General features: G+C 40.7%; 1 protein-coding gene across 1 annotated transcript; it reads left to right on the top strand.

Moving 5' to 3' along the window:
* Positions 1–16,187: 16,187 nt before the first annotated feature.
* On the top strand, positions 16,188–16,553 carry LOC133832978 (secreted RxLR effector protein 161-like). Its single transcript, XM_062263245.1, has one exon. It carries the CDS (start codon positions 16,188–16,190, stop codon positions 16,551–16,553), a length of 366 nt encoding a protein of 121 aa, XP_062119229.1.
* The last annotated feature ends 5,938 nt before the right edge of the window (positions 16,554–22,491 follow it).

The raw sequence follows: 22,491 nt of genomic DNA on the forward strand, positions 1-22,491 counted from the left end.
CTGTCTGGAATCGGTTGTCATCGATCACAATTCCTGGCTCGCGCCTTCGTAAGGGATCTTTACACCTATTCAAGCGATCCCTCAGGTCCGGATTTATCGGGTCAACATTACCCCAACTTTGATTCAGGTGTTCTCGTAGGTCGGAGCGATTCCTGCGGCTTCCAGTATTCTTACGACCTCGATCACGCTTGCTGACCGATCTGGTATCTTCAGAGTCGTCACTAGTAAAACTCGACGCATAGTTATTTCAAGAAGGATCTCTTCCATGCCGCCTCGTCTTTGCCGTGCGAGACCGAGATGTTTGACTTTTTTCTGATGGGGCGCCTCTCCGCTCCTGGAAAGCATCCCCGTTTCCTTGTCTCCTCCCCGCACGCCTCTCGCCCTGGTCTCGAACTGGTTGAGCATTCCTGCGAGGGGGTGAAGGATATCTTATAGGTGATGGAGGGAACCGTATGGGTGACGGTGGCTGCCATCCATTCCACGGCCTGGACGGTCCGGAGTTTGCCCGAGATGGGTTAGTTGCATTTGGTGCGCTCCCAGGGACTTGAGTCCAAGCCTCTGTAGAGGCTCGGTTGTTCTCAGTTCTTGCAGGTACTTCCACAGGTGGATTAACCGGGGCCCTAGCCCGAGTACTTCTCTAAGGCCTAGGGGGAGCGGATGGCTCTGCTGGTGCCGGAGGTTGTGCCGGCCTTCTTGTGGCAGCATCCTTCCGTGGACGCCCACGGGGCCTGCGGGGAGGAACGTGCACGTCCCTCAGAGGAGGGGCTTGGTTTTCACGCGGAGGCGGGGGCTGAGCCACCTGCGCCTCTGCGGCTATCCTTGCCAACTCCTCATTCCGTTTGTTGGCCTCTGCCAACTGCTGTTTTAGTTGCCGGTTCTCAAGTTCCACAATGGGAACATACCGCTCAGGATTGTAATACATATCCTCATCCCTTGGTGGGGCAGGTGGTCCCCGAGAATCGGAAGATCCACTTCTTTCTTCGACATCTGGGTTTTTCATTGGCTGTTTCCCAAGACGTCTTGGGTAATTCTCTTCAAGAGCATTCTGAGTATTAGTGGCCATGACTTATTCAGGGACTGAATGCTTAAGACTCTCAACGAAAGCACCAAACTGTTGACGTCGTTTTTCGTCAACAGTGAAAGAAGAGCACGTAAACAATAATCAGTAATGGCCAATAAAAATACGATAATACCAACAAGATTTTTACGTGGTTCAGCAGTTAAATCTGCCTAGTCCATGAGTCTTTGTTATTAAACTTGAGATGATCTCTGAATATTCTCCAAGGATGAATTCTCCAGAGTTTTCTCTCAAGATCACAAAAATTCGGTCCTTTACAATGGTGCATGACCTCTCCATTTATAGAGAAGATTTCAGAATACTATCCCACATATTTCGGGAAGTTATTCCGTATATGCAAATAAATTAAATGGCATTAAATGCCTGCAATTCGATATACAAGGAAACGTCCCCTGAAGATCAGGGGGCGTATAACTGAACAAATAATATCCCTTGATTGTAGGGGATTTACAGTAATAAATGTAGACCGCGTCTCTTATAGATGACTCATTAGGATATTCAAAGTTATTATCCTATATAACCAAGGCCCTATTCTCCCAGGTTTCCTATTGAATTTCGAGCTATAGCATCTCCCCGAGGCCACATGACTTCGAACTCATACGCGCGTCAGGCTCGGAACCCTGATCCGAGGCCATCCCGAGAACAGATGCACTTCGGGGTCTGTCTTTCGAGCTTGTGAAGATTTCGAGGCTATCATCTTTGAAGTCATCTCTGCTTCGTAGGCTCGATGTTTAGATTTTGGATATATTCCAGACTTTACGAGTTCGTTCATTATGAATCCAGCTTTCGAGGTCACAATTCTCATGGCTCGAAATCTGGGTGTAACACATATGCTCTACATTTCTTGGTTTGAAATATTTTGCACATTTTATATTAAAGTCGCGTATGTTTGTTTATTCGCACAAACATAGTCTGGGTTTAGGCTCGAGGTTCAATGCCTTCATGCACAGTTTGCTCGAATTACCCGCTTCCGATCTCGTTATTCGTCAAGATCGGATATTACTTTAACCATGAACTTCGAAAGTACTTGTATGGTGTGTAATACAAATGGTTTAGTTATATCTCATATTTTAGTTACTTTTTCTCGTCCTCGGTTAGCCCTCCGAGGTTATGAGTTTGAAACTATTTTTTATAAGATACTCCAGCCTCGATCTCGACTTAACTCGAAGTAGGTTTATGTTCCAACTTATTGCCGATTAGTTTTAGCTGGTTTGCTCCAAAGCTTTTAAGGTCGTGATTGTTTTGTAATCCATACACTTATATGTTTTTAATAATTTGGTTATATCCAAATTACCTTAGCTCGCGCATTGGTTACATCCAAACACTTGTATGTTTTTGACAGCTTGGTTATATCCAAACCATCCCGACTGGCGCATTTGGTTATCTCAAAATGCTTGCATGCATTTCGTGTATGTTATTTTATTTTTCAAGCTGATGGTATATATACCAATAATGCCCCCTTAATATTCTATGAGTGTGATCATAGGTTATTAAATTAAGAGAGATTGCAAAAATAAAGAAAAACATAACATACTGAACGAAATAAATCTTTATTTGGCGAAATCCAAAAGTAGACAAAACTGTACAGATGAACAAACATGGTTATAGGCAACATCCTTCCTATACTATTGGTAGTAAGGTCTTAGATGTTCGCCATTCCATGCTCGCGGTACCAGGCTCCCATCCAATCTCGCTAACTTGTAAACACTGGGCCGGATGACTGATTCTATCTGGTATGGTCCTTCCCAATTTGGCCCGAGCATGCCAGCTGTTGGATCTCGTGTTGCCAAGAATACACGCCGTAGCACCAAATCTCCCACGCCGAACTTTCGATCCCGAACTCTCTTGTTGAAGTAACTGGTAGCTCGCTGTTGGTAGGTAGCGTTCCTTAGCTGGGCGTCGTTTCTTCTTTCCTCGATCAGGTCTAATGTTTCTTCGAGCTGAGTGTGGTTCGAGCTTTGGTCATAAATGTGGGTTCGAATTGTAGGGATTTCGACCTCAATAGGCAACATAGCTTCGCAACCGTATGCCAGAGAGAACGGGGTATGTCCTGTTGATGTTCGAGCTGTAGTCCTATATCCCCATAGGACTTGGGGCAATTCTTCGGGCCATCGTCTTTTTGCTTCCTCCAACTTTTTCTTTAGCGAACTCTTGAGAGTTTTGTTTACAGCTTCGACCTGGCCATTCGCCTGAGGATGAGCTACTGACAAAAAACTCTTTATTATTCCATTCTTCTCGCAAAAGATGGTGAACAAGTTGCTATCGAACTGGGTTTCGTTGTCGGATAAAATTTTCCTCGGCATCCCATATCGGCATACCATGTTCTTTACCACGAAGTCAAGGACCTTCTTGGAAGTTATTGTTGCTAACGGTTCAGCCTCTGTCCACTTTGTGAAGTAATCTACGGCAACTACAGCATACTTCACATCGCCCTTGCCAGTTGGGAGAGAACCTATGAGGTCGATTCCCCATACCGTAAATGGCCATGGGGAAGTCATCATGGTCAGCTCGGATGGTGGAGCTCGAGGAATCGTGGCAAACCTCTGGCATTTATCGCATTTCTTTATGTACTCGAAAGAATCTGATTTAATGGTAGGCCAGGAATAACCTTGGCGTATGATTTTCTTGGACAGGCTATGCCCCCTAGTATGGTCTCCACAGAACCCTTCATGAATTTCTTCAATGATCTTCTTGGCTTCGGGTGGAGTCACGCACCGAAGTAATGGCATGGAATATCCCCTTCTATACAACTTTCTGTCCAAAATGGTGTAACGGGGAAGTTGATACATTAACTTTTGAGCCTGGTTCCAATCTTTTGGAAGGACTCCGGTCTCGAGATATTCGACTATCAGGGTCATCCAGGTAGGCTCGGAATCAATCATACACACGTCTTCCTCCCCCGACTCGTTAATGCTAGGTGCCGAGAGGTGTTCTATTGGCACAACATTTAGCTCATCATTCTCGGCAGAAGTGGCGAGCCGAGCTAAGGCATTTGCATTTGAGTTTTTCTCTCGGGGAACCTGTTTGATCACATAAAACTCAAAATGTTCCAATGCAGATTTTGCCTTCTCTAAGTAAGCTGCCATTTTTGTGCCACGAGCCTGGTATTCTCCCAAGATTTGGTTAACCACAAGCTGGGAGTCACTGTAGCAATGTATTGCTTTAGCTTTGAGCTCTTTGGCTATACGAAGTCCCGCCAGTAAAGCCTCATATTCAGCCTCGTTATTCGATGCGTTGAAGTCGAATCTTAAGGCAGAATGAAATTTGCTCCCTGCGGGAGAAATAAAAATGACCCCTGCCTCCGATCCATTTTCATTAGATGACCCATCGACGTAAAGTTTCCACAGCTCGTGGGCCGGGCTTATAACTTCATCGTTGGTTATGCCAGTACATTCCACTATAAAGTCCGCCAATGCATGTGCTCTAATGGTCGTCCTCGGGTGGTAGTTAATCTCGAATTGTCTGAGTTCAACCACCCATTTAAGAAGTCGACCTGAAGCCTCCGGTTTAGACAAGACTTGCCTAAGTGGTTGATCAGTCAATACATGGATGGGGTGCGCCTGAAAGTAGGGTCGAAGTTTACGAGATGAATGAATTAAGCTGAGAGCTAGCTTTTCCATCAAGGGATATCTCGACTCTGCCCCCAGTAATCTTTTGCTGATGTAATATACGGGCCTCTGTACCTTTTCTTCTTCTCGCACGAGCACTGCACTTATTGCGTGTTCGGTAGTGGAAAGATATAAGTACAGTACTTCTCCCGTAATAGGTTTCAATAAGATGGGGGGTTCTGCGAGGTGCTTTTTAAGCTCCTGGAAGGCCAGCTCGCACTCTTCTGTCCATTCAAATTTCTTGCCTCCCCTCAAAAGGTTGAAAAACGGAAGACAACGGTATGTAGATTTCGAAATAAACCTACTTAGCGCCGCCATCCTGCCGGTCAGACTTTGGACATCCATGTGTCTTCGAGGTGAGGGCATGTCGATTAGGGCCTGGATCTTGTCTGGGTTGGCCTCTATTCCACGAGCGTTTACAATAAAGCCCAGGAATTTTCCTAATGTTACCCCGAAGGAGCATTTCTGAGGATTTAGTTTCATGTTATACTTCCGGAGCACGCCAAAGCACTCTCCGAGGTCGTCAACATGGTTATCGTTAAGTTGAGACTTGACTAGCATGTCATCAACATAAACTTCCATGTTGTTCCCTATTTGCTCCAAAAACATCATATTCATGAATCGCTGGTATGTGGCCCCAACATTTTTGAGCCCGAATGGCATGACATTATAACAGTATAGCCCTTTGTCCGTTATGAAGCTCGTATGCTCTTGGTCGGGAGCATGCATGGGAATCTGGTTATATCCAGAATGGGCATCCATGAACGACATCAGTCCATGCCCCGCCGTGGCATCCACGAGCTGGTCAATCCTTGGTAAGGGAAAACAGTCCTTCGGGCAAGCTTTGTTGAGGTCCGAATAGTCAATACAGGTTCGCCACGTCCCATTAGGCTTTGGGACCAACACTAGATTGGCTACCCAGTCAGGGTAAAAAGCATCCCTAATGAATCAGTTTGCTTTTAACCTATCGACCTCCTACTTCAGTGCCTTTTTCCTGTCGTCGTCTAGCTGTCTTCGGTTTTGTTGCTTTGGAGGGAAGCTTTTATCAATATTTAGCGTGTGGCTCGCTATGTTCGGACTTATTCCTACCATGTCCGAATGTGACCATGCAAAGACATCCTGGTTTCTCTTCAAAAAGCAAATCAGTTGCTATTTGGTTTCTTCCTGGAGGTGTTTTCCAACCTTTACCTTTTTCGAGGGATCAGATTTTTCAAGCTGAATCTCTTCGAGCTCTTCTAACGGTTCAAGATCAACTTTTTCCTCAACCCTCGGATCGATTTCTTCATCAATCTCCAAGACCGTCCCATCTTTATTCTGAACAATGACGAGTGCCTGTGCGCTCGTCTGTTTCTATCCTCTTAAGGACATGTTGTAGCATTACCTTCCAGCCAATTGATCTTCCTTCAATGTCCCGATGCCACTAGGGGTCTGGAACTTAACGGCCAGATGCCTTACAGACGAGACTGCCCCCAGTCCAACCAGGGCGGGTCTTCCGAGCAGCACGTTGTAGGCCGAAGGTAGGTCTACTACTACGAACTCCATCATCTTGGTTGTTGAGACTGGGTAGTCTCCCAAGGTTACGGGGAGTTCGATGGATCCCATGCAATCGGTCCCCTCTTCTGAAAAGCCGTACAGTGTTGTTGCACATGCTTTCAGGTCACAAAGAGTGAGTCCCATTTTCTCCAAGGTGGCTTTATAAAGAATGTTAACCGAGCTCCCATTGTCTATGAGAACCCGGTGAACTCTCTTATTTGCGAGCTGGAGAGTGATAACCAGTGGGTCATGGTGAGGAAACTGAACATGGGACGCGTCATCCTCAGTGAAGGTTATTGGCTGGGATTCAATCTTTTGATTTTTTGGAGCTCTAGGTTCGGGTTCATAAGGAGACCCGTCCTCAGTTTTAGCTCGTTCACATATATTTTTTGGGCATTTCTGCCCATGCCCGCGGGATGAGGCCCTCTCGAGATTGTTATCACATCTTCTCCATCAATTGGAGGGGGCCTATCTTCTTCCCTAGCTCGGGAACTTTTGTTTTGTGCAAGCTGTGGCGCGGCTGCCCTCTGGCTCGTAGACGCCTGATTAGTATTCTAGTTTTTGACATATTGTCTGAAATAACCTCTCGAGATCAATCCTCCGATCTCATCTTTTAGCTGTCGACATTCATCAGTAGTATGCCCAGTGTCTCTGTGAAATCGATAATATTTGCTGGAGTCTCTCTTGGACTTCTAATTTCTCATTGGGTCTGGATGCCTGAAGGGGACCTGGTTTTCATTAGCCAGGTATATGTTCTCCAGAGACTCGTTGAGCTCAGTGTACACTCTGTACACGGAGAAATATCTCTCCCCCTTCTTTTTCTTTCTTCCCTCGGCCTCGGGGTTACTCCCTTCGTTCTTTTTTCTCTTGGAAGGGTTTTTCGCAGCAGGCTGTGAAGCTGGTGGGTCCGTCGAGGTTGAGGCAGAGTTTACGTTTATCATTGTAGTTACGGGCTGGGAAGTCACATTAAGTTTCAACCTCGCTTCCTCTACATTGACAAACCTCTGTGGTCGTTTGTCAAACTCAGTTAGGGATCTTACCGGTTTTCTCTGCATGTCATCCCAGAGAGCACTCCCTGGCATTACTCCAGCTTGGACAGCCATTAGATGACCGCTGTCATCTACATTTTGAGCTCGGGCAACTTCCAAGTTAAACCTTGTAAGGTAACTTTTCAATGTCTCACCTGGCTGCTGCCGAACGTTAGTCAGAGTTGATGCCTCAGGTCTAACCCCCATCATGGCTCTGAACTGCTTCTTGAAGTCTTTAGACAGTTGATCCCAAGAAGTTATTGAGTGTCTTCTATATTTTTTGAACCAGCTTTTGGCTGGTCCTGTCAACGATGCTGGAAATAACATGCATCTGAGCTCGTAACCCACGTTACTTGCTCTCATTATGGTATTGAATGTACTCAAATGGCTATACGGGTCGGACTTTCCCTCAAACGTTGGGATGTGAGGGATCTAAAATCCTTGGGGAAACGGAGTATTGGAAATATGGGGAGCAAACAGCTCAAGCTCCTCGTCAGAATCTTCATATCGACCCTGACCTTGCTCATTTTTCAAAAGCCTGAAGGCCCTTTCCAACTGATCAATTCTTTCCTGGACCGGGTCCGCGAGGGGTCTTGCCTGAAATTGGTTGTCGTCGATCATAATTCCAGGTTTGCGCCTTCGTAGGGGGTCTTTCACCTATTTAAGCGATCCCTCAGGTCCGGGTTTGTCGGGTTAACATTACCCCGATTCTGATTCAAGTTTTCCCGCAGGTCGGAGCGATTCCTGCGGCTCCCCGTATTCTTTCGACCTTGATCATGCATACTGACTGATCTGGTATCTCCAGAGTTGTCACTAGTAAGACTTGTCGCGTGATTATTTTGAGATGGGTCTCTTTCATGCCACCTCGTTTCTGCAGTGCGAGACCGGGACGTTTGACTTTTTTCAGATATGGTGCCTCTCCGTTCCCGGAAAGCTTCCCTGTTCCCTTGTCTCCTCCCCGCACGTCTTTCCTCATCATCTCGAACTGGTTGAGCACTTCTGCGAGGAGGTGAAGGATATCTTATAGGAAATGGAGGGAATCGTATGGGTGATGGTGGCTACCACCCATTTCGTGGCCTGGACGGTCCGGAGTTTGCCCGAGATGGGTTGGTTGCATTCTGTGTGTTTCCAGGGACTTGAGTTCGAGCCTCTGCAGGAGCTAGGTTGTTCTCAGTTCCCGCTGGTACCTCCGCAGGTGGATTAACCGAGGCCCTAGCTCGGGTACTTCTCTGGGGTCTCGAGGGAGCGGATGGCTCTGCTGGTGCCAGAGGTTGTTCCGGCCTTCTTGTGGCAGCATTTTTTCGTGGACGCCCACGAGGCATGCGGGGAGAAACATGCACATCCCTCGGAGGAGGGGCTTGGTTTTCACGCGGAGGCGGGGGCTGAGCCACCTGCGCCTCTGCAGCTATCCTAGCCAACTCCTCATTCTGCTTGTTGGCTTCTGCCAACTGCTGTTTCAGCTGCCGGTTTTCAAGTTCCACAGTGGGAACGTACTGCTCAGGATTGTAGTACATATCCTCATCCCTTGGAGGTGCGGGTGGTCCCCGAGAATCGGAGGACTTGCTTCTCTCCTCAGCATCCGGGTTTACCACTGGCTATTTCCCAGGGCGTCTCGGATAGTTTTCTTATGTTTTGATCGTTAGCGGCCATAACTTGTTCAGGGACTGAATGCTTAAGGCTCTCAACGAAAGCACCAAACTGTTGACACCGTTTTTCATCAACAGTGAATATAGATCACGTAAACAATAATTAGTTATGGCCAGAAAAATATAATAACACAAACATGATTTTTTACGTGGTTCAGCAGTTAACTCTGCCTAGTCCACGAGTCTTTGTTATTAGAACTTAAGATGATTTATGGAAATTCTTCAAGAATGAATTCTCCAGAGTTTCTCTCCAGATTACAAAATTCCGGTCCTTTTCAAGGGTACAGGACTTCTCTATTTATAGAGGAAGTCTTAGGATACTTTTCCACACGTTTCTGGGAAGTTATCTTTTACATTAATAAACTTAATGGATTTAACGCCTGTAACTCCTATATACAAGGAAACGTCCCGTGAAGACCAGGGGGCGTGTAACTGACTAATAAATATCCCTTTATTATAGGGAAGTTACAGCAACAATATTTCTTGAATGCATGGACTGGGTCCCTTCAAGTGATCTATTAAGCGACTCGAGATCAGTGATCGACATCATACCCGTCTAAGTCTCTAAATGAAGTACGAGTTGCCTCGTTTTCTCAGGATCAACTCGGAAAGGGTGAATATCACCGAGGGTGCCTTTCCCCGAGCTCACACTCATACCCAAGCTCGGGCCAATTGATCCGAGGTCACCCCCGAAAACGGACGCCTTCCAATGTCAGTCTTTCGAGCTTATGAGAACTTTGAGGTTACCTATCTACGAGGTTGACACCATTGTGAAGACTCGGTGCCTAGGCTGTGAACACGTATTCTAAATATTGCAAGCTCACACCTGACGAATCCAACTTTCGAGATCACAATTCTCAGAGCTCGAAATCTGGGTGTAATAGAGTCGTCTACTCTAAATGGAGGATTTTAAAGTTGGTACTTGTACTTCATTTTCAATAATGGCTGTATGCAAAATTCAATATCTTATCATTGATGCAGGCTTTTATTTTATGAGAGTTAGATAGTTCTGTTAAGCTTTTGGTTGGTTTCACTTCCATAGTTACGAGCTTCAAAATATTACTAATCCAACTTTTTTAAGTTGCTTTTTTCAAAGAATTGAGGTTGATGATGTTGTATACCTTCAGCTAAAGCATCTTATATAAGCCAAATTGGAGAAGTTGAGCCAGTGGGCAGTAGTAAAATACCATAATGTTCACTATAGAGTAGCATAAGTTAAAGTATAATAAAACATTTTAATGTGACATTTTCTAGGAAAAATAACTACAACAATGGACAGTAAGTCATTGAGCGGTGTTTCAGCGTGTTGAATGCTCGCTTTCCAATCCTGAAGCAAATGCCTTCATATGATCTAAGAATACAAAAGTACATTGTCATTGCTTGCTGTGGGATTCACAATTTTATAAGGACAAATACGAAAGCAGATGTATATTTTGATGGAGGTGAAAGAAATTCGGAAGTACAGGCCACTACTTTACAAAGCACGATGGAACTTTGACTGATAGTGTAGAGTTCAGTATTTCTAGAACTCATATACGTGAAATGGCTCATGTTCGTGATGAAATTGCTGACCATATATGGAGAGCTAGTCGACGATAGTGAGATTGAGTAAAGACATTAGTTGATTGTTATGACTCGTTTAATACTTTACTTTAAGTTTGGATAATTATCAGTTTATATGTTTTTATTTTACTATGTAAACTTTCTTGATTTTGTGTTATCTCGTGGATAGATATTAAGTTTTGAAATTTGAGATTATTTGAATATTATTAATATGATCTTTTTTTACTATAATTTTCTTATTTTTTATTTTAAAATAATAAATAGTGGTCACAAAAAATAGTTTTATTTTTTAGTTTAGAAAATAAAAATAAAAATAAAAATTCAAAATTTTTTTTTACCAAACATGTTTTTTATTTTTTATTTTTTTAAACAAAAAATAAAAATAAAAGTTACCAGACATATTTTTGTTTTTATTTTAAAAAAACAAAAAACAAAAATGGTTATCAAACGTATTTTTACCAAACGCAACCTAAATTTTTTAAAATTTCTTGAAAATTTGTAAAATATTTTAAATTACTACAATAAATACCACCATATAAAAAAATTTGTATTATAGCTGATTTTTGTAAAAAAAAAATATAGCGGTGTATATCAAAAATAAAATAAAAATAAAGAGCATATATACCACTGCTCTATATATATTATTAGTTGATTTATTCTCTCGTCTACGCATGAATGAGTAGACACAAGTTCTTGCCAGCTCTATATAGCCTTGAATATTTGTAAGCATATAATGCTTTTTCCATGTAATTCTTTGTATTCGGATATTGTTTATAAACTCTACTCGATCAAATGGAAACTGTTTTTTATATATAGTTTATTTAAAATTTGAAGTCTCTTTCCCTTAATAAAATATTAGTTCTTTTGTATATATGCCAAGTAATTGATATTTTATTCTTTGTTTTCTACCTGGCAAACATCTGCCAGCAAAACTAGTGGGGCAAACATAGCTGTAGCAGTTGAGGGGCCAAAAAATAAATACAAATAAATAAATAAACAACTACTGTATTGATTCTCTTATATCAATTACATTGGTCAACTGAATGTTAGATTTGCATGTGAATGAAATAGATATAGTTGGAAGGTTAGATGGCCTAATTTTTATGTGAAAAAAAAGCTATTAAAGCCTCAAATTTTGACGACGACAAATTAAGCTAGCGAGCATGTAACTATATATGAGATATAAATATATGGTGTGTAAATTAATGGGGTTAGGGTATGGAAATAGAGAATGTGGAATAGAATGAGAATAAAATAAGTGGATCGTATACTAATTTAGAAATGGGGAATGAGAATGGCAATTTTGAGGTTGGGGAATTGTGATTCCCATTCCCTTCTCAAATCATAAATTATTATTTTTACCTTCATTTTAATTTTCAAAAATTAATAAAATTAACAAGTTAATATATGTAATTTTTTATATTTATATAATATATGTATTCACGATAACATATTATTGTTTTTATAGAAGTTAATTAGATAATTTTTTTCATATGTTAATATAGTATATTTTCATTGACGTGAACAACTATTAATATACAAAAAATTGATACTTATTATTTTTTAAAAAGTAATATTTATATTTGTGTATATATATTTTAAATTTTAATATTAATATTATTTTTAAAATATTTCTTACCTTTTAACATTGATATAAAATTAATTTAATAGATTAAGTTAAAGGAGGATTTTTATGGTAGGGGCTTCAAAAAGAGCCCTATCGTTAGGACTCTTTTGTATTTTTGACCTATGAACAGTTTTCGGTGTGTTTTTTTTTATGACCGTGTATATTATAGTTATTTAGAGCATCTTACAAATTTTCAGAAAATTCGGAATAATTTACAGTGCCGAAAACTAGGTTCAAACATATTGTTTTCCACACGCATAAATAAATTAGTCACGCGTGCAACAATCTGTTTTTAAAATAGTTTTTGGCATTGTAAATTATTTGAAATTTTCTGAAAATTTGCAGGATGCTCTAAATAACTACAATATACACGGTCATAAAAAAATCGCATCGAAAACTGTTCACGGATCGATAACACAAAATAGCCCCATCGGTAGGGCTCTTTTTGAAGCCCATACCGTAAAAATTTCCTAAGTTAAAATATATTTTATTTTAATATTCATTTTAAAATGTTATATCATAAAAGTTTTATATACCTATTATACTTTAACAAGGCGTGTTGTTATAGCCTACAAAAAAATATATTCTAAAGTAATGCAAACACATTAATACGAATATTGTAGATTATGATTCTAATTCTAATTCCTGCAATTCAAGTATATAAACAACTTATTGATGATTTTCCTCATTTTTATACACTGGTCGCAGCCAAGATTATGTGTGGCCACGACCTCCTAGTCAAAGACTAAAAGATTGAAGTTCTTGGTTCAAATGAAACAAGTTCTTAGTGTCAAAAGGTTGGTTCTACTAGAAGAAATTTTTGTTGAAGACTTCTTGGCCAGAAGCTCCTTCAATCATGTCAACCTCTAAATTTTAAGTTAAAATTTTTGATGGCAATAACGATTTCAATCTATACAAAAGATGATGGCGCATTTGGGAAATCTCGGGTTGGATGATGCTCTTAAAGGTGAGTCCAAGATGGGGGATTCAATTAAGAACAAGACTGAGATTCTCAAGAAGGCAATGAACACAATTATTCTGAGTTTGAGCGATTCAGTTATAAGAAAGGTAAAATCAAAGAAACTTCAGCTTGTGAGATGTGAGATAAGTTAGAACAATTGCATATGACAAAGGTTTTACCAAATAGGATTATTTGAAGCAAAAGTTTTATGGCTTCAAGATGGATGAGAATAAATCCATTGATGGAAATATAGATGAATTCATTAATTTAGTATCAGATCTAGAAATTTTGGAAGTTAAAATAGATGAGGAAGACCAAGCTATTTTTCTTTTGAATTCTCTCCCTCAGAAATATGACCAACTTAGGGACACTATTAAGTATAGCAAGGACACTTTGACTCTAGAGGAAGTGACAAGAGCTGCTTACTCCAAAGAACTGGATTTGAAGGCTAATGGCAAGCAATCCAAACAGAATGGAGAAAGTTTGAGTGTTAGAGGAAGGTCAGAGAATAGGGGAAATCACAAGAAAGGAAAATGGAGGTCTAGGTCACAATCAAGAGATGGTGCTCAAGGATCAAAGGTTTGTTGGATTTGTAATAAAGAAGGTCATTACAAGAAGCAATGTCCTCAGTGGAAGTCTAACAAGGATCAAAAGTCAGGAAAAGAGACTTTTGGAATCACAGCAGCTGTCTCAGATGAATTCGGTATAGTCGATGTTTTGACAGTTGTTTCAGATGTTTTAACAGTCATTAATGTAGATTTAAAGAATGAGTGGATCTTAGATTTTGTGTGTACTTTCCACATGACACCTAGAAGGGAATGGTTTATTGACTAAAAAACAGTTCAGGGAAACAAGGTACTCATGGGCAACAACCAAGCATGTGATTTTGTTGGTGAAGGGAGAATAAAGCTAAAGTTGTGGGATGGTACATTCTAGGGTTGAAAAGGAATCTGATTTCTATAGGGTAGCTGGATAAATCAGGTTGTTCTTACAAAGCTCAAGGTGGAGTTTTGAGAGTGGTAAAAGGTATCATGGTAGTGTTGAAAGGAGTTCTTGAACACGGGTTGTATGTTTTATAAGGTTTGCCATTTTGGGAGAAGTTGGTGTCTCGGTTCAAAGGTATGATCAAACTGAGTTATGGCACAAAAGGCTATGACATATGAGTGTTAAGGGTCTGCTAGAACTCGCAAAGCAAGGTCTTTTGGATAAGAAGAAAATTTCATATTTGGAATTTTGTGAGAGTTGTGTGTTGGGAAAATCACACCAACTCAAGTTTGTTACTACAGTTCACAAAACTAAGGGAAGTCTGGAATACATCCATTTAGATCTATGGGGTTCACCACAAGTACCATTCTCACTCTCTAAGTCTCAATATTATATTTTTTTTATTGATGATTATTCTAGGAAAGTTTGGTTATATGTTCTTAAAACTAAAGAAGAGGCTTTCGAAACTTTAAAAACATGGAAAGCTTTAGTAGAAAATAAAACTGGTGAAAGAATAAAGAGACTTATGACAGATAATGGTTTAGAGTTTTGTGATAAATAATTTGACTCTTTTTGTGCTAAAAATAGAATAGCTAGACATTGTTTATGTCCTAAAACGCCATAGCAAAATGGCATGGCTAAGCATATGAATAGGACTATAATGGACAAGGTTAGGTGCATGTTGAATGCTTTGGGATGCCAAAATGTTTTTGGCCTGAAGCAGCAACTACAACTTGTTATTTAATAAATAGATCGCCATTTACATCCATTGTTTTCAAAGTTCCTGAAGAACTTCGGTCGGGTTCTCCTCCCAATTGTGATCATTTAAAGATATTTGGTTGCTTAGCATATGTGCATGTAAGTCAAGGTAAACTCAATCCTAGGGCCAAGAAAGGTTATTTTTTAAGCTATCCTAGAAGGGTTAAGGGTTATAGAATTTGGCTAGCTAAAGATAAAATGTGCATTATTAGTAGAGATGTAATATTTGATGAAAATGCATATTATAAGACTAACTTGCAGGTACAAGTTCAGCAAGCCACTAAACAAACTGAGGCTCTAAACAAGTCTCAGGTTGTGTTACAAAATCAAAATGCATGTATGGATGCTAATCAAGGTGGAACACGTGATCAAGTTGAAAGTGAAAGAACATTTTGAAGATTATGTTTTATCAAGAGAAAGAGTGAGAAGGCAAGTTCATATTCCTATAAGATATGCTCAAGTGAATCTAATAGCATTTTCCCTAAATGTAGCTGATATTTTGGAAATGGGAGAGCTAACATCATTTCAAGAAGCCAAAAATAAATCAGATTGGCTGAATTTGAAACAAGTAATGCAAGAAGAAATCAACTTTTTGGCTAAGAATAAGACTTGGGTGTTAGTTCCTAAGCAAAAGAGACAAAGAGTGATTGGTTCTAAGTGGGTCTTCAAGAAAAAGGCTGGGATACCTGGTCTAGAAGAAGAAGGTACAAGGCAAGGCTTGTGGCAAAGGGATTTTCTCAAATTGAAGGGATAGATTTTCATGAAGTTTTTTTGTCGGTGGTCAAATATACTTCTATAAGGTTGATCTTAGCCATTTCAGCTATTCGAAATCTAGAGTTAGAGTAATTAGATGTCAAGACAGTCTTTCTACATGGTAATTTGGATGAAAGGATCTTAATGACACAACCAAAAGATTTTGAGCGTAAAGGTGATGAGGAAGAAGTTTTTCTTTTGCAAAGATCTTTGTATGGTTTGAAGCAATCTCCAAGAAAATGGTATAGGAGATTTGATGAGTTTATTGCAAGAAAATGTTTCACTTGCAGAAAGTATGACAGTAGCGTTTATTTTACCAAACTCATAAATGGTTCATTCATTTATCTCCTAATATATGTGGATGACGTGCTTATTACATGTAAGCATAAACATGAGTTTCAAAAGCTTAAGGAGGTTTTGAATAATGAGTTTAATATGAAAGACCTTGGGCCAGTAAGAAGGATTTTGGGTATGGAGATCTTTAGAGATAGAGACAAAGGCTTTCCCACGGTTTCACAAGTGGGATACATTGAGAAGTTAGTTCAAGTGTTTGGAAAACAACAAGCAAGGCCTATAAGCACTCCAATAGGTGCTCATTTCAAATTAAGAGCTGTCAAGGAAGAAGAAGAAGAAGTGACACAGCTGAAATGAAGGATGTCCCATATTCAAATGAAGTGGGTAGTATGATGTATGCTATGATAATCACTAGATCAGATATAGCCTATGGTATTGGGCTAGTAAGTAGGTTCATGAGAAAACCAAGTCCAGAACATTGGAAGGCTGCAAAATGGTTGTTGAGATATTTAAAAACCTCATCACAACTGAAGCTAAAGTATTGCAAAGATGAGAGAGCAAGTACAAGGGTTGCAAGCTACTGTGATTCATATTTTGCAGATGATTTGGACAAAAGAAGGTCCATTTCAAGTTATATTTTTACATTTGGAGGAAATACCATCAGTTGGAAGTCAAGTCTGCAGCATGTGGTGGGTTTTTCAAGCATGGAAGAGGAATAAATTGCTTAAAGTAAAGTTGTAAAGGAAAGAATTTGGCTCAAAGCGTTGGCTAGTGAACTTGGAATTGATAGCAAGGTAAAACTGTTGTATTTTGTGACTCCCAAAGTGTTATTCATTTGTCTAAGAATAGTATGTTTCATGAGAGGACGAAACATGTGGATGTCAGACTTCATTTTATAAGGGATATCATCTCCAAGAAGTTGATTGAAGTGGAGAAGATTGATATTGAAATAAATCCAGCATATATATTTACTAAAGTTGTTCCAGTTAGCAAGTTCCAAGAGGCTTTGGAGTTGCTAAAACTTAAACTGGGTTAGTTTCAGGTGGTAAAAGGGTGTCTTAGTCAGATTCACTATTAAATAGAGGCAAAGGTGGAGATTATTGAAGAGTTGCTTCATTTTTATACAGTGGTCGGGGTCTGGATCATGTCTGGCCGTGACCTCCCAGTCAGAGAGTAGTGGCTGCAGCCAGGATTGTTAGTGGCTGCGGTTTGTCCCATGTCTCAACATGCATTTTTTATTTTTCGACATTTCTGAGTTTTATATCAGAAAATAAGTTTTGGCGAGATTTGCTGATGTGGCTAGTTCTCTTATTAGAGCTATATTTACCCATTTTGTTCATAATGTTTCAGATCGAATTAGAGAGTGCATTTTGTAATTGAGAGAGATTTCTAGAGAGAGAGATTAGTTTTTGGGGAACTAATCTCTAGGGTTTATAACTGTTGACGTCATTTTTTGTCAACTTAGAAATGAAGAGTACTAAACACAAAATCAGAAAAATAAAGAGGAAACACGTGATATTTTACGTGGTTCAGCAGTTAAAATCTGCCTAGTCCACGAGTCGATGTTATTCAATTATGGAATTCTCTCAAAGCTTTTTTGGAAGCAATTTCACAGAGTATTCCCAGTGCCAATTTCAGTGTGTCTACAAATGAATTTCTCCAATCTATTTATAGACTGGTTTATAGAATATCTCCCATCACATTTCGGGGAGTTATGATTCAAATCTCAAAATAAATACAATTAAATGCATGTAAATATATAATACGCGTATAAATCGCATGATATTCAGGATTCAATGACAGATTACAATAAATCCCTTAGATCTAGGGATTTTTAAACAGTAACCGCGTCCACACTTGGCCATCGACCTCACACGTTCGACTTACATTTCTTCGAGATCAGCAAATCATCACGAGCTTGCAAGCTCGACTTCCCTCGGTCTGATAAAGTATCATTATCGAGGTCGTCTCCTCCGAGCTTGCACTATTCAGGCTCGAACCTTCTTGACTGATGCTAATATAAACAGACCAGGAAAATTAAACAAGTGTTGAACCCATGTCACTGTAACTTCAAGCTTGGATCGGACCTTCGAGATCATGTGGTTCCGAGCTTACCACCTACGACGTCATCATTTAAATATTGAATGAGACTGTCACACTCGATTCTCATTAATGTTAATCTTATGGCTAGTTTCCATATTTCGAGCTTACACTTTACAAGCCTGACTTTCGATATCAAAATTTCTATTCTCGAAATTTTGGTGTAACATTTTGCCCCCTCAAAAGTATTAGTTCGAATCCTATGAAAAGGAAAATTTTGAACTGTTACTTTCAAAAATCGAGCCACCTACCATACTCGAGTGTGGACATGCATCAATCAAGGATTGTGCAGTCAGAGTACTTGAGTACCTTTTACATCTGCCCACGTCTTTTTCGTATCTCCTTTTTGCCACCATTACCATATTTACACCCCAACCGTTGGATTAGACTCCAAATCAAACCAACGACCCAAATTAGTCTGATCCTTGACACCCCCTGGGGTCTATAGATATGCCCACTTCATCTTCCTTATTTTACTTTTACGCTCTTCATAGAGAAAGCTCGCACTAGAGAAACATAGCCTCATTTATTTATATCAAAATTTCGTTGCATGTTCTCCAAACCACGGAAACAATCTACCTCCAACATATTCGATTCTGTGAAGTCCTTCCTGCTACCAACATTCCAGTCAACAATTTCTCTGTACCTGCAGACGTTTGTGTGTAAGTTACCATTCTTCGTCCTTGCTCTATTATTTATGCGTTTTTACATGCTCTTTTGATGTATGAATATGCTTACTTGTTTCTATTTCTAGCTTTTGCAAAGTAGTTTATCTAATATTACACAAACTTTTGATTCAATTTTTTTGAAATCATGGTTCTCAAACCTAGATTTAGTGCAAAAAAATACGAAAATAGGGTTTTTCAGATTAAAGGTAGTGTTTTGTGTAAGCCAGGAAATAAGGGTTTTGATTTAGGGTTTTAACTGCACAAATCCCAAAAATATCACCTTTTTGGGTAACCGTAAACTTTATCCCTAAAAATCCGAGATCCTTAAAACTAATATCCACTTCCACACTCTCTCATGTGAGTACATGCTCGAAGCCCGACCTTTACAAAAGTTCGGGGATCAACTTCGAATTCATCTTACCCTTTTGAGACTTCAGTCTTGATTGAGGTAAATTCGTGATCTCGGACTTCCAAGCTCGAATCACCAAAACTACATTTTCTGTGATTTCCTACATGCCTGACCCTCACCCTTTTCTTTCTTGTTAGATGTCGTCGAACTCTGAGAATTGATGGGGGTCAGAGCTTACTATCCCTTATTCCCCATCAACTCCCAGTTCGGAATCACCCTTCACTCGGAACCAGCGCTTGATATGCGAGCATCGAGAAAGGTGCGAACAAGAAGACATCCGAGATCGTTTTTGATGCCAGATTGACGAGGTCGAGGAGAGAAAGAGGAAAATACTCTAGGTCACAATTTACCCAGATTCAGACCTTGAGATCAGACATGTCCCACTTGATCCTAAACTCAGAGTCACCATTGCCTTCAAGCATGGTGCCCTTTCATTCTCATTGATGGAAGATTCTTCAAACCGCCCTTCCACCTCACAAGCTACTTCCATTCTCACCTTGCAAGAGGGTTTCTTCGAGGCTGAGCATTATTGGAGCTCAGTCACATTCACAGGCAAGATATTCAAGCCGCTAGCTTATCATGGCCTGAGGATTTCTGGCACCCTAATGTGTCGGCCTGCAACTCCGAGCGAGTGGAGCTGCTTCGCCCCGGGAGATGGCAATCCCAACAGTAAAATTTAGCTCACTGCCTAGAGTCACGAATACATAAGGGCAGGAGATCTGCTACCCCTGAAATCCTACTTCAAGGATTTTCTGGATTTTGTTGGACTCACTCCCTTCCAATTCCAGACTAATTCGTATAGGGTTGTCTCTGCCCTCAAGTCGTTATATCACGAGCTGAAGTGGGAAGTGGGAAGGACCCTCACCTCAAGAGATTTTATATCTCTTTTGCCTCAAAATCAACCTCTCTCGAGCACGGGGAGGGGATGGCTTTTATTACTTATCGAGCTATCCAAAGGAGAAGAAGCTTTTTGAGAACATACCAAATCATCCTCCGAACTTTAAGCTTGCCTTCTTCTAGATGGATGGCCTCGCTCCTTCCAGATTTTACTCCTTCCAGCGCATCCGTAAGTACCTCCACACTTATTCCCTTTTCCTTTTAACTAAATAATAAAGCTCGGAATACTGATATGTAGCTGTTTCTACAGCCAATTACCACCGTCCCACCCCCATGAAACGATGGTGGAGCATAAGGCAGCCCTGCTCCAACAGCCTTATGGTCGGCGGTCTCTATCATATCTTCTCCACAAAGATCGGCTTCGAGCCTGCGGCCTCCTGGAGGAAGGCCAATCGGTAGACGACTCAGCCTATCGCAAATATTATAGGTGGGAACACGTGCCACTTCCCACTGACAGACTTCCCCACAGGAGGAGGTCTTCGAGCTCGTGGGCTCGTCCCCCTGTAGCTCACCGACACGACTGGCCTGCCTCGGGAGATGAAGCCCAAGATGAAGCTTCGCCAAGCTCGGGTGGTGGAGGTAAAGTAGTGCTTAGCTCCTCCATGTGGTCCCCCTCTTTACTTAGGCACAAACTTGATGTCTGATCCTCTTTGGGGATTCTAGTAATAATTTTCATGTGTGGTCCTAGGTAGATCATAGAGTGCGTAGGTTTGATAGTTGGTTAGGTCAGTATCAAACTATGTATAGTTTGAACGAGGTCTGGGATGGGGTTGCAGTTCAATACTAGACCAACATATATAGAGATCTTTCGAGGTTATCTCCTTCGTATAGAGAAGGGACTCCCCCATCGTCCTCAAAAGATAGGGGAATTTCTTGGTCGCCGAGCTAAATCTCGACAGAGAGTACCAGTTAGGTTTCTTTTATCCTTAGTCTTGCTTCTTTTAGTGGCTTAGGCTCGATCACTAAATTATAACTTGTGTGTTTTTGCAAGCAACATGGACTCCGACCTTGACAACATGCTTAATCTTCCTTCGGGGGCCAAGGCAAGTAAACGCCAAAGGGCGTCTCAGAGAGGGGGGGTGTCCCTCTAAGGTACTCAAAAGACCCGAGGTGGTCCCTCCAGCCTCGGCCGCTCAAAGCCTGACCCTAGTCGCTGCATCTACTCCCAAGGCCAGGTTAACAACTGAAGTTCCCGAGGTGAGGGTAACTACTGAAGTTGAGCCAATGGCGCCCCTAAACCCTGTGTCTCTTCCTTTGGCCTGAGTCCTTAATCGAGCTTCTGCTGCCCAGAAAAGTGTTCCCATACGGGAACGATTATGGACGACTCCACCCACATCCCAGAATACGTGGTCGACAATGTTGTCGGGTTGCATGGAGTAAATCTGGGCTTGGACGTCATGTCCCGCGTGGGCCAATGTCTCAGTAATCTCGGCATTGCCCAGTGGGAGTTCCTCACTTCCTGCCATGATGCCAACATTGTCTTTGACAAAGGAAAATGCCATGTTGGAGGAGGAAAAGAGAGCAACCTTCGAGAAAATCGAAGGTGAGAAGGCTCGCCTTCTTGAGGAGTTTAAAACCAAGAAAGATCATGTTGTAGACATGGCGATGTATCGAATCTGGGTCAACAACCCTGACCTCGATACCAGATTCTTGGAAAACTTAGAGGCCGAGTTTGTTGACAAGTGGCAAGCTCGACTTGAGGAAGAGGAGGACAAGCTCGAGGCTGAGAAGACGACGGAGGCACCAGGTGCTGCTGGTGGGGAGGCACCTACTTCGTGAAGACGAGGTCATGGGCTGTGTCCCATTAAATTTTTTGTAACTTAATCTATTAGTTATTTAATATGTGCCCTTGTGGCAGAGACAATTCATAACTCGATTTAGAGCTATTTTTATTAAATATTAATTTTAATCTTTATGCATACAGTTTCCTGGCTCGAAAGTCTTTTATGCATTTGATTTTATTTTAAGCTTTTTGCCTTAATATTATGCTTTACATTTCTGGGTCGAAATATTTTGAGCACATTATATTAAAGCCTTGCCTTTTATATTTGTTTATTTGTACAAATACATCTGTTGGATTCAAGCACAAATTTCAATGCATTCATGCACAATTTACTCGATATATCAATGTTCGACCTTGTTATTATAGAGGTCGAACCTTACTTTCATCATGTACTCGAAAGTACTTAATTGGCGTGTAATTTTAGTAGTTTAGTTATATCTTGCTTTTCTAGTCACTTTTTCTCATCCTCGAGTAGGTCGTGAGGTCAAAACTAATTTTGCAAAACTTTCCAGCCTCGGAATCGACTTGATTCGTAGTTGGTTTATTTTGCATTCCAACTTTCTTACTGTCAATTATTTTTATTTGCTTTATTCCAAACTAATTTAGCTCGTGTTTGGTTTATAATCCACACACTTATAAATTTTTACAATCCGGTTAAGTCCAGAAAGTTTTAGCTCGTGTGTTTGGTTATTAAACCATACACTGACAATTTTAATGTCGGGTTAAGTCCAGACAGTTTTAGCTCATGTATACACTTATAAACTTTTATGCCAGGTTAAGTCCAGACATTTTTAGCTCGC

This window comes from Humulus lupulus, chromosome 4, assembly GCF_963169125.1.
Source record: "Humulus lupulus chromosome 4, drHumLupu1.1, whole genome shotgun sequence".
NCBI classification, from domain to species: domain Eukaryota; kingdom Viridiplantae; phylum Streptophyta; class Magnoliopsida; order Rosales; family Cannabaceae; genus Humulus; species Humulus lupulus.

Excerpts from the sequence above, each read along its gene's own strand:
- LOC133832978 (XM_062263245.1), top strand. The coding sequence starts at position 16,188 with ATGAAGGATGTCCCATATTCAAATGAAGTGGGTAGTATGATGTATGCT.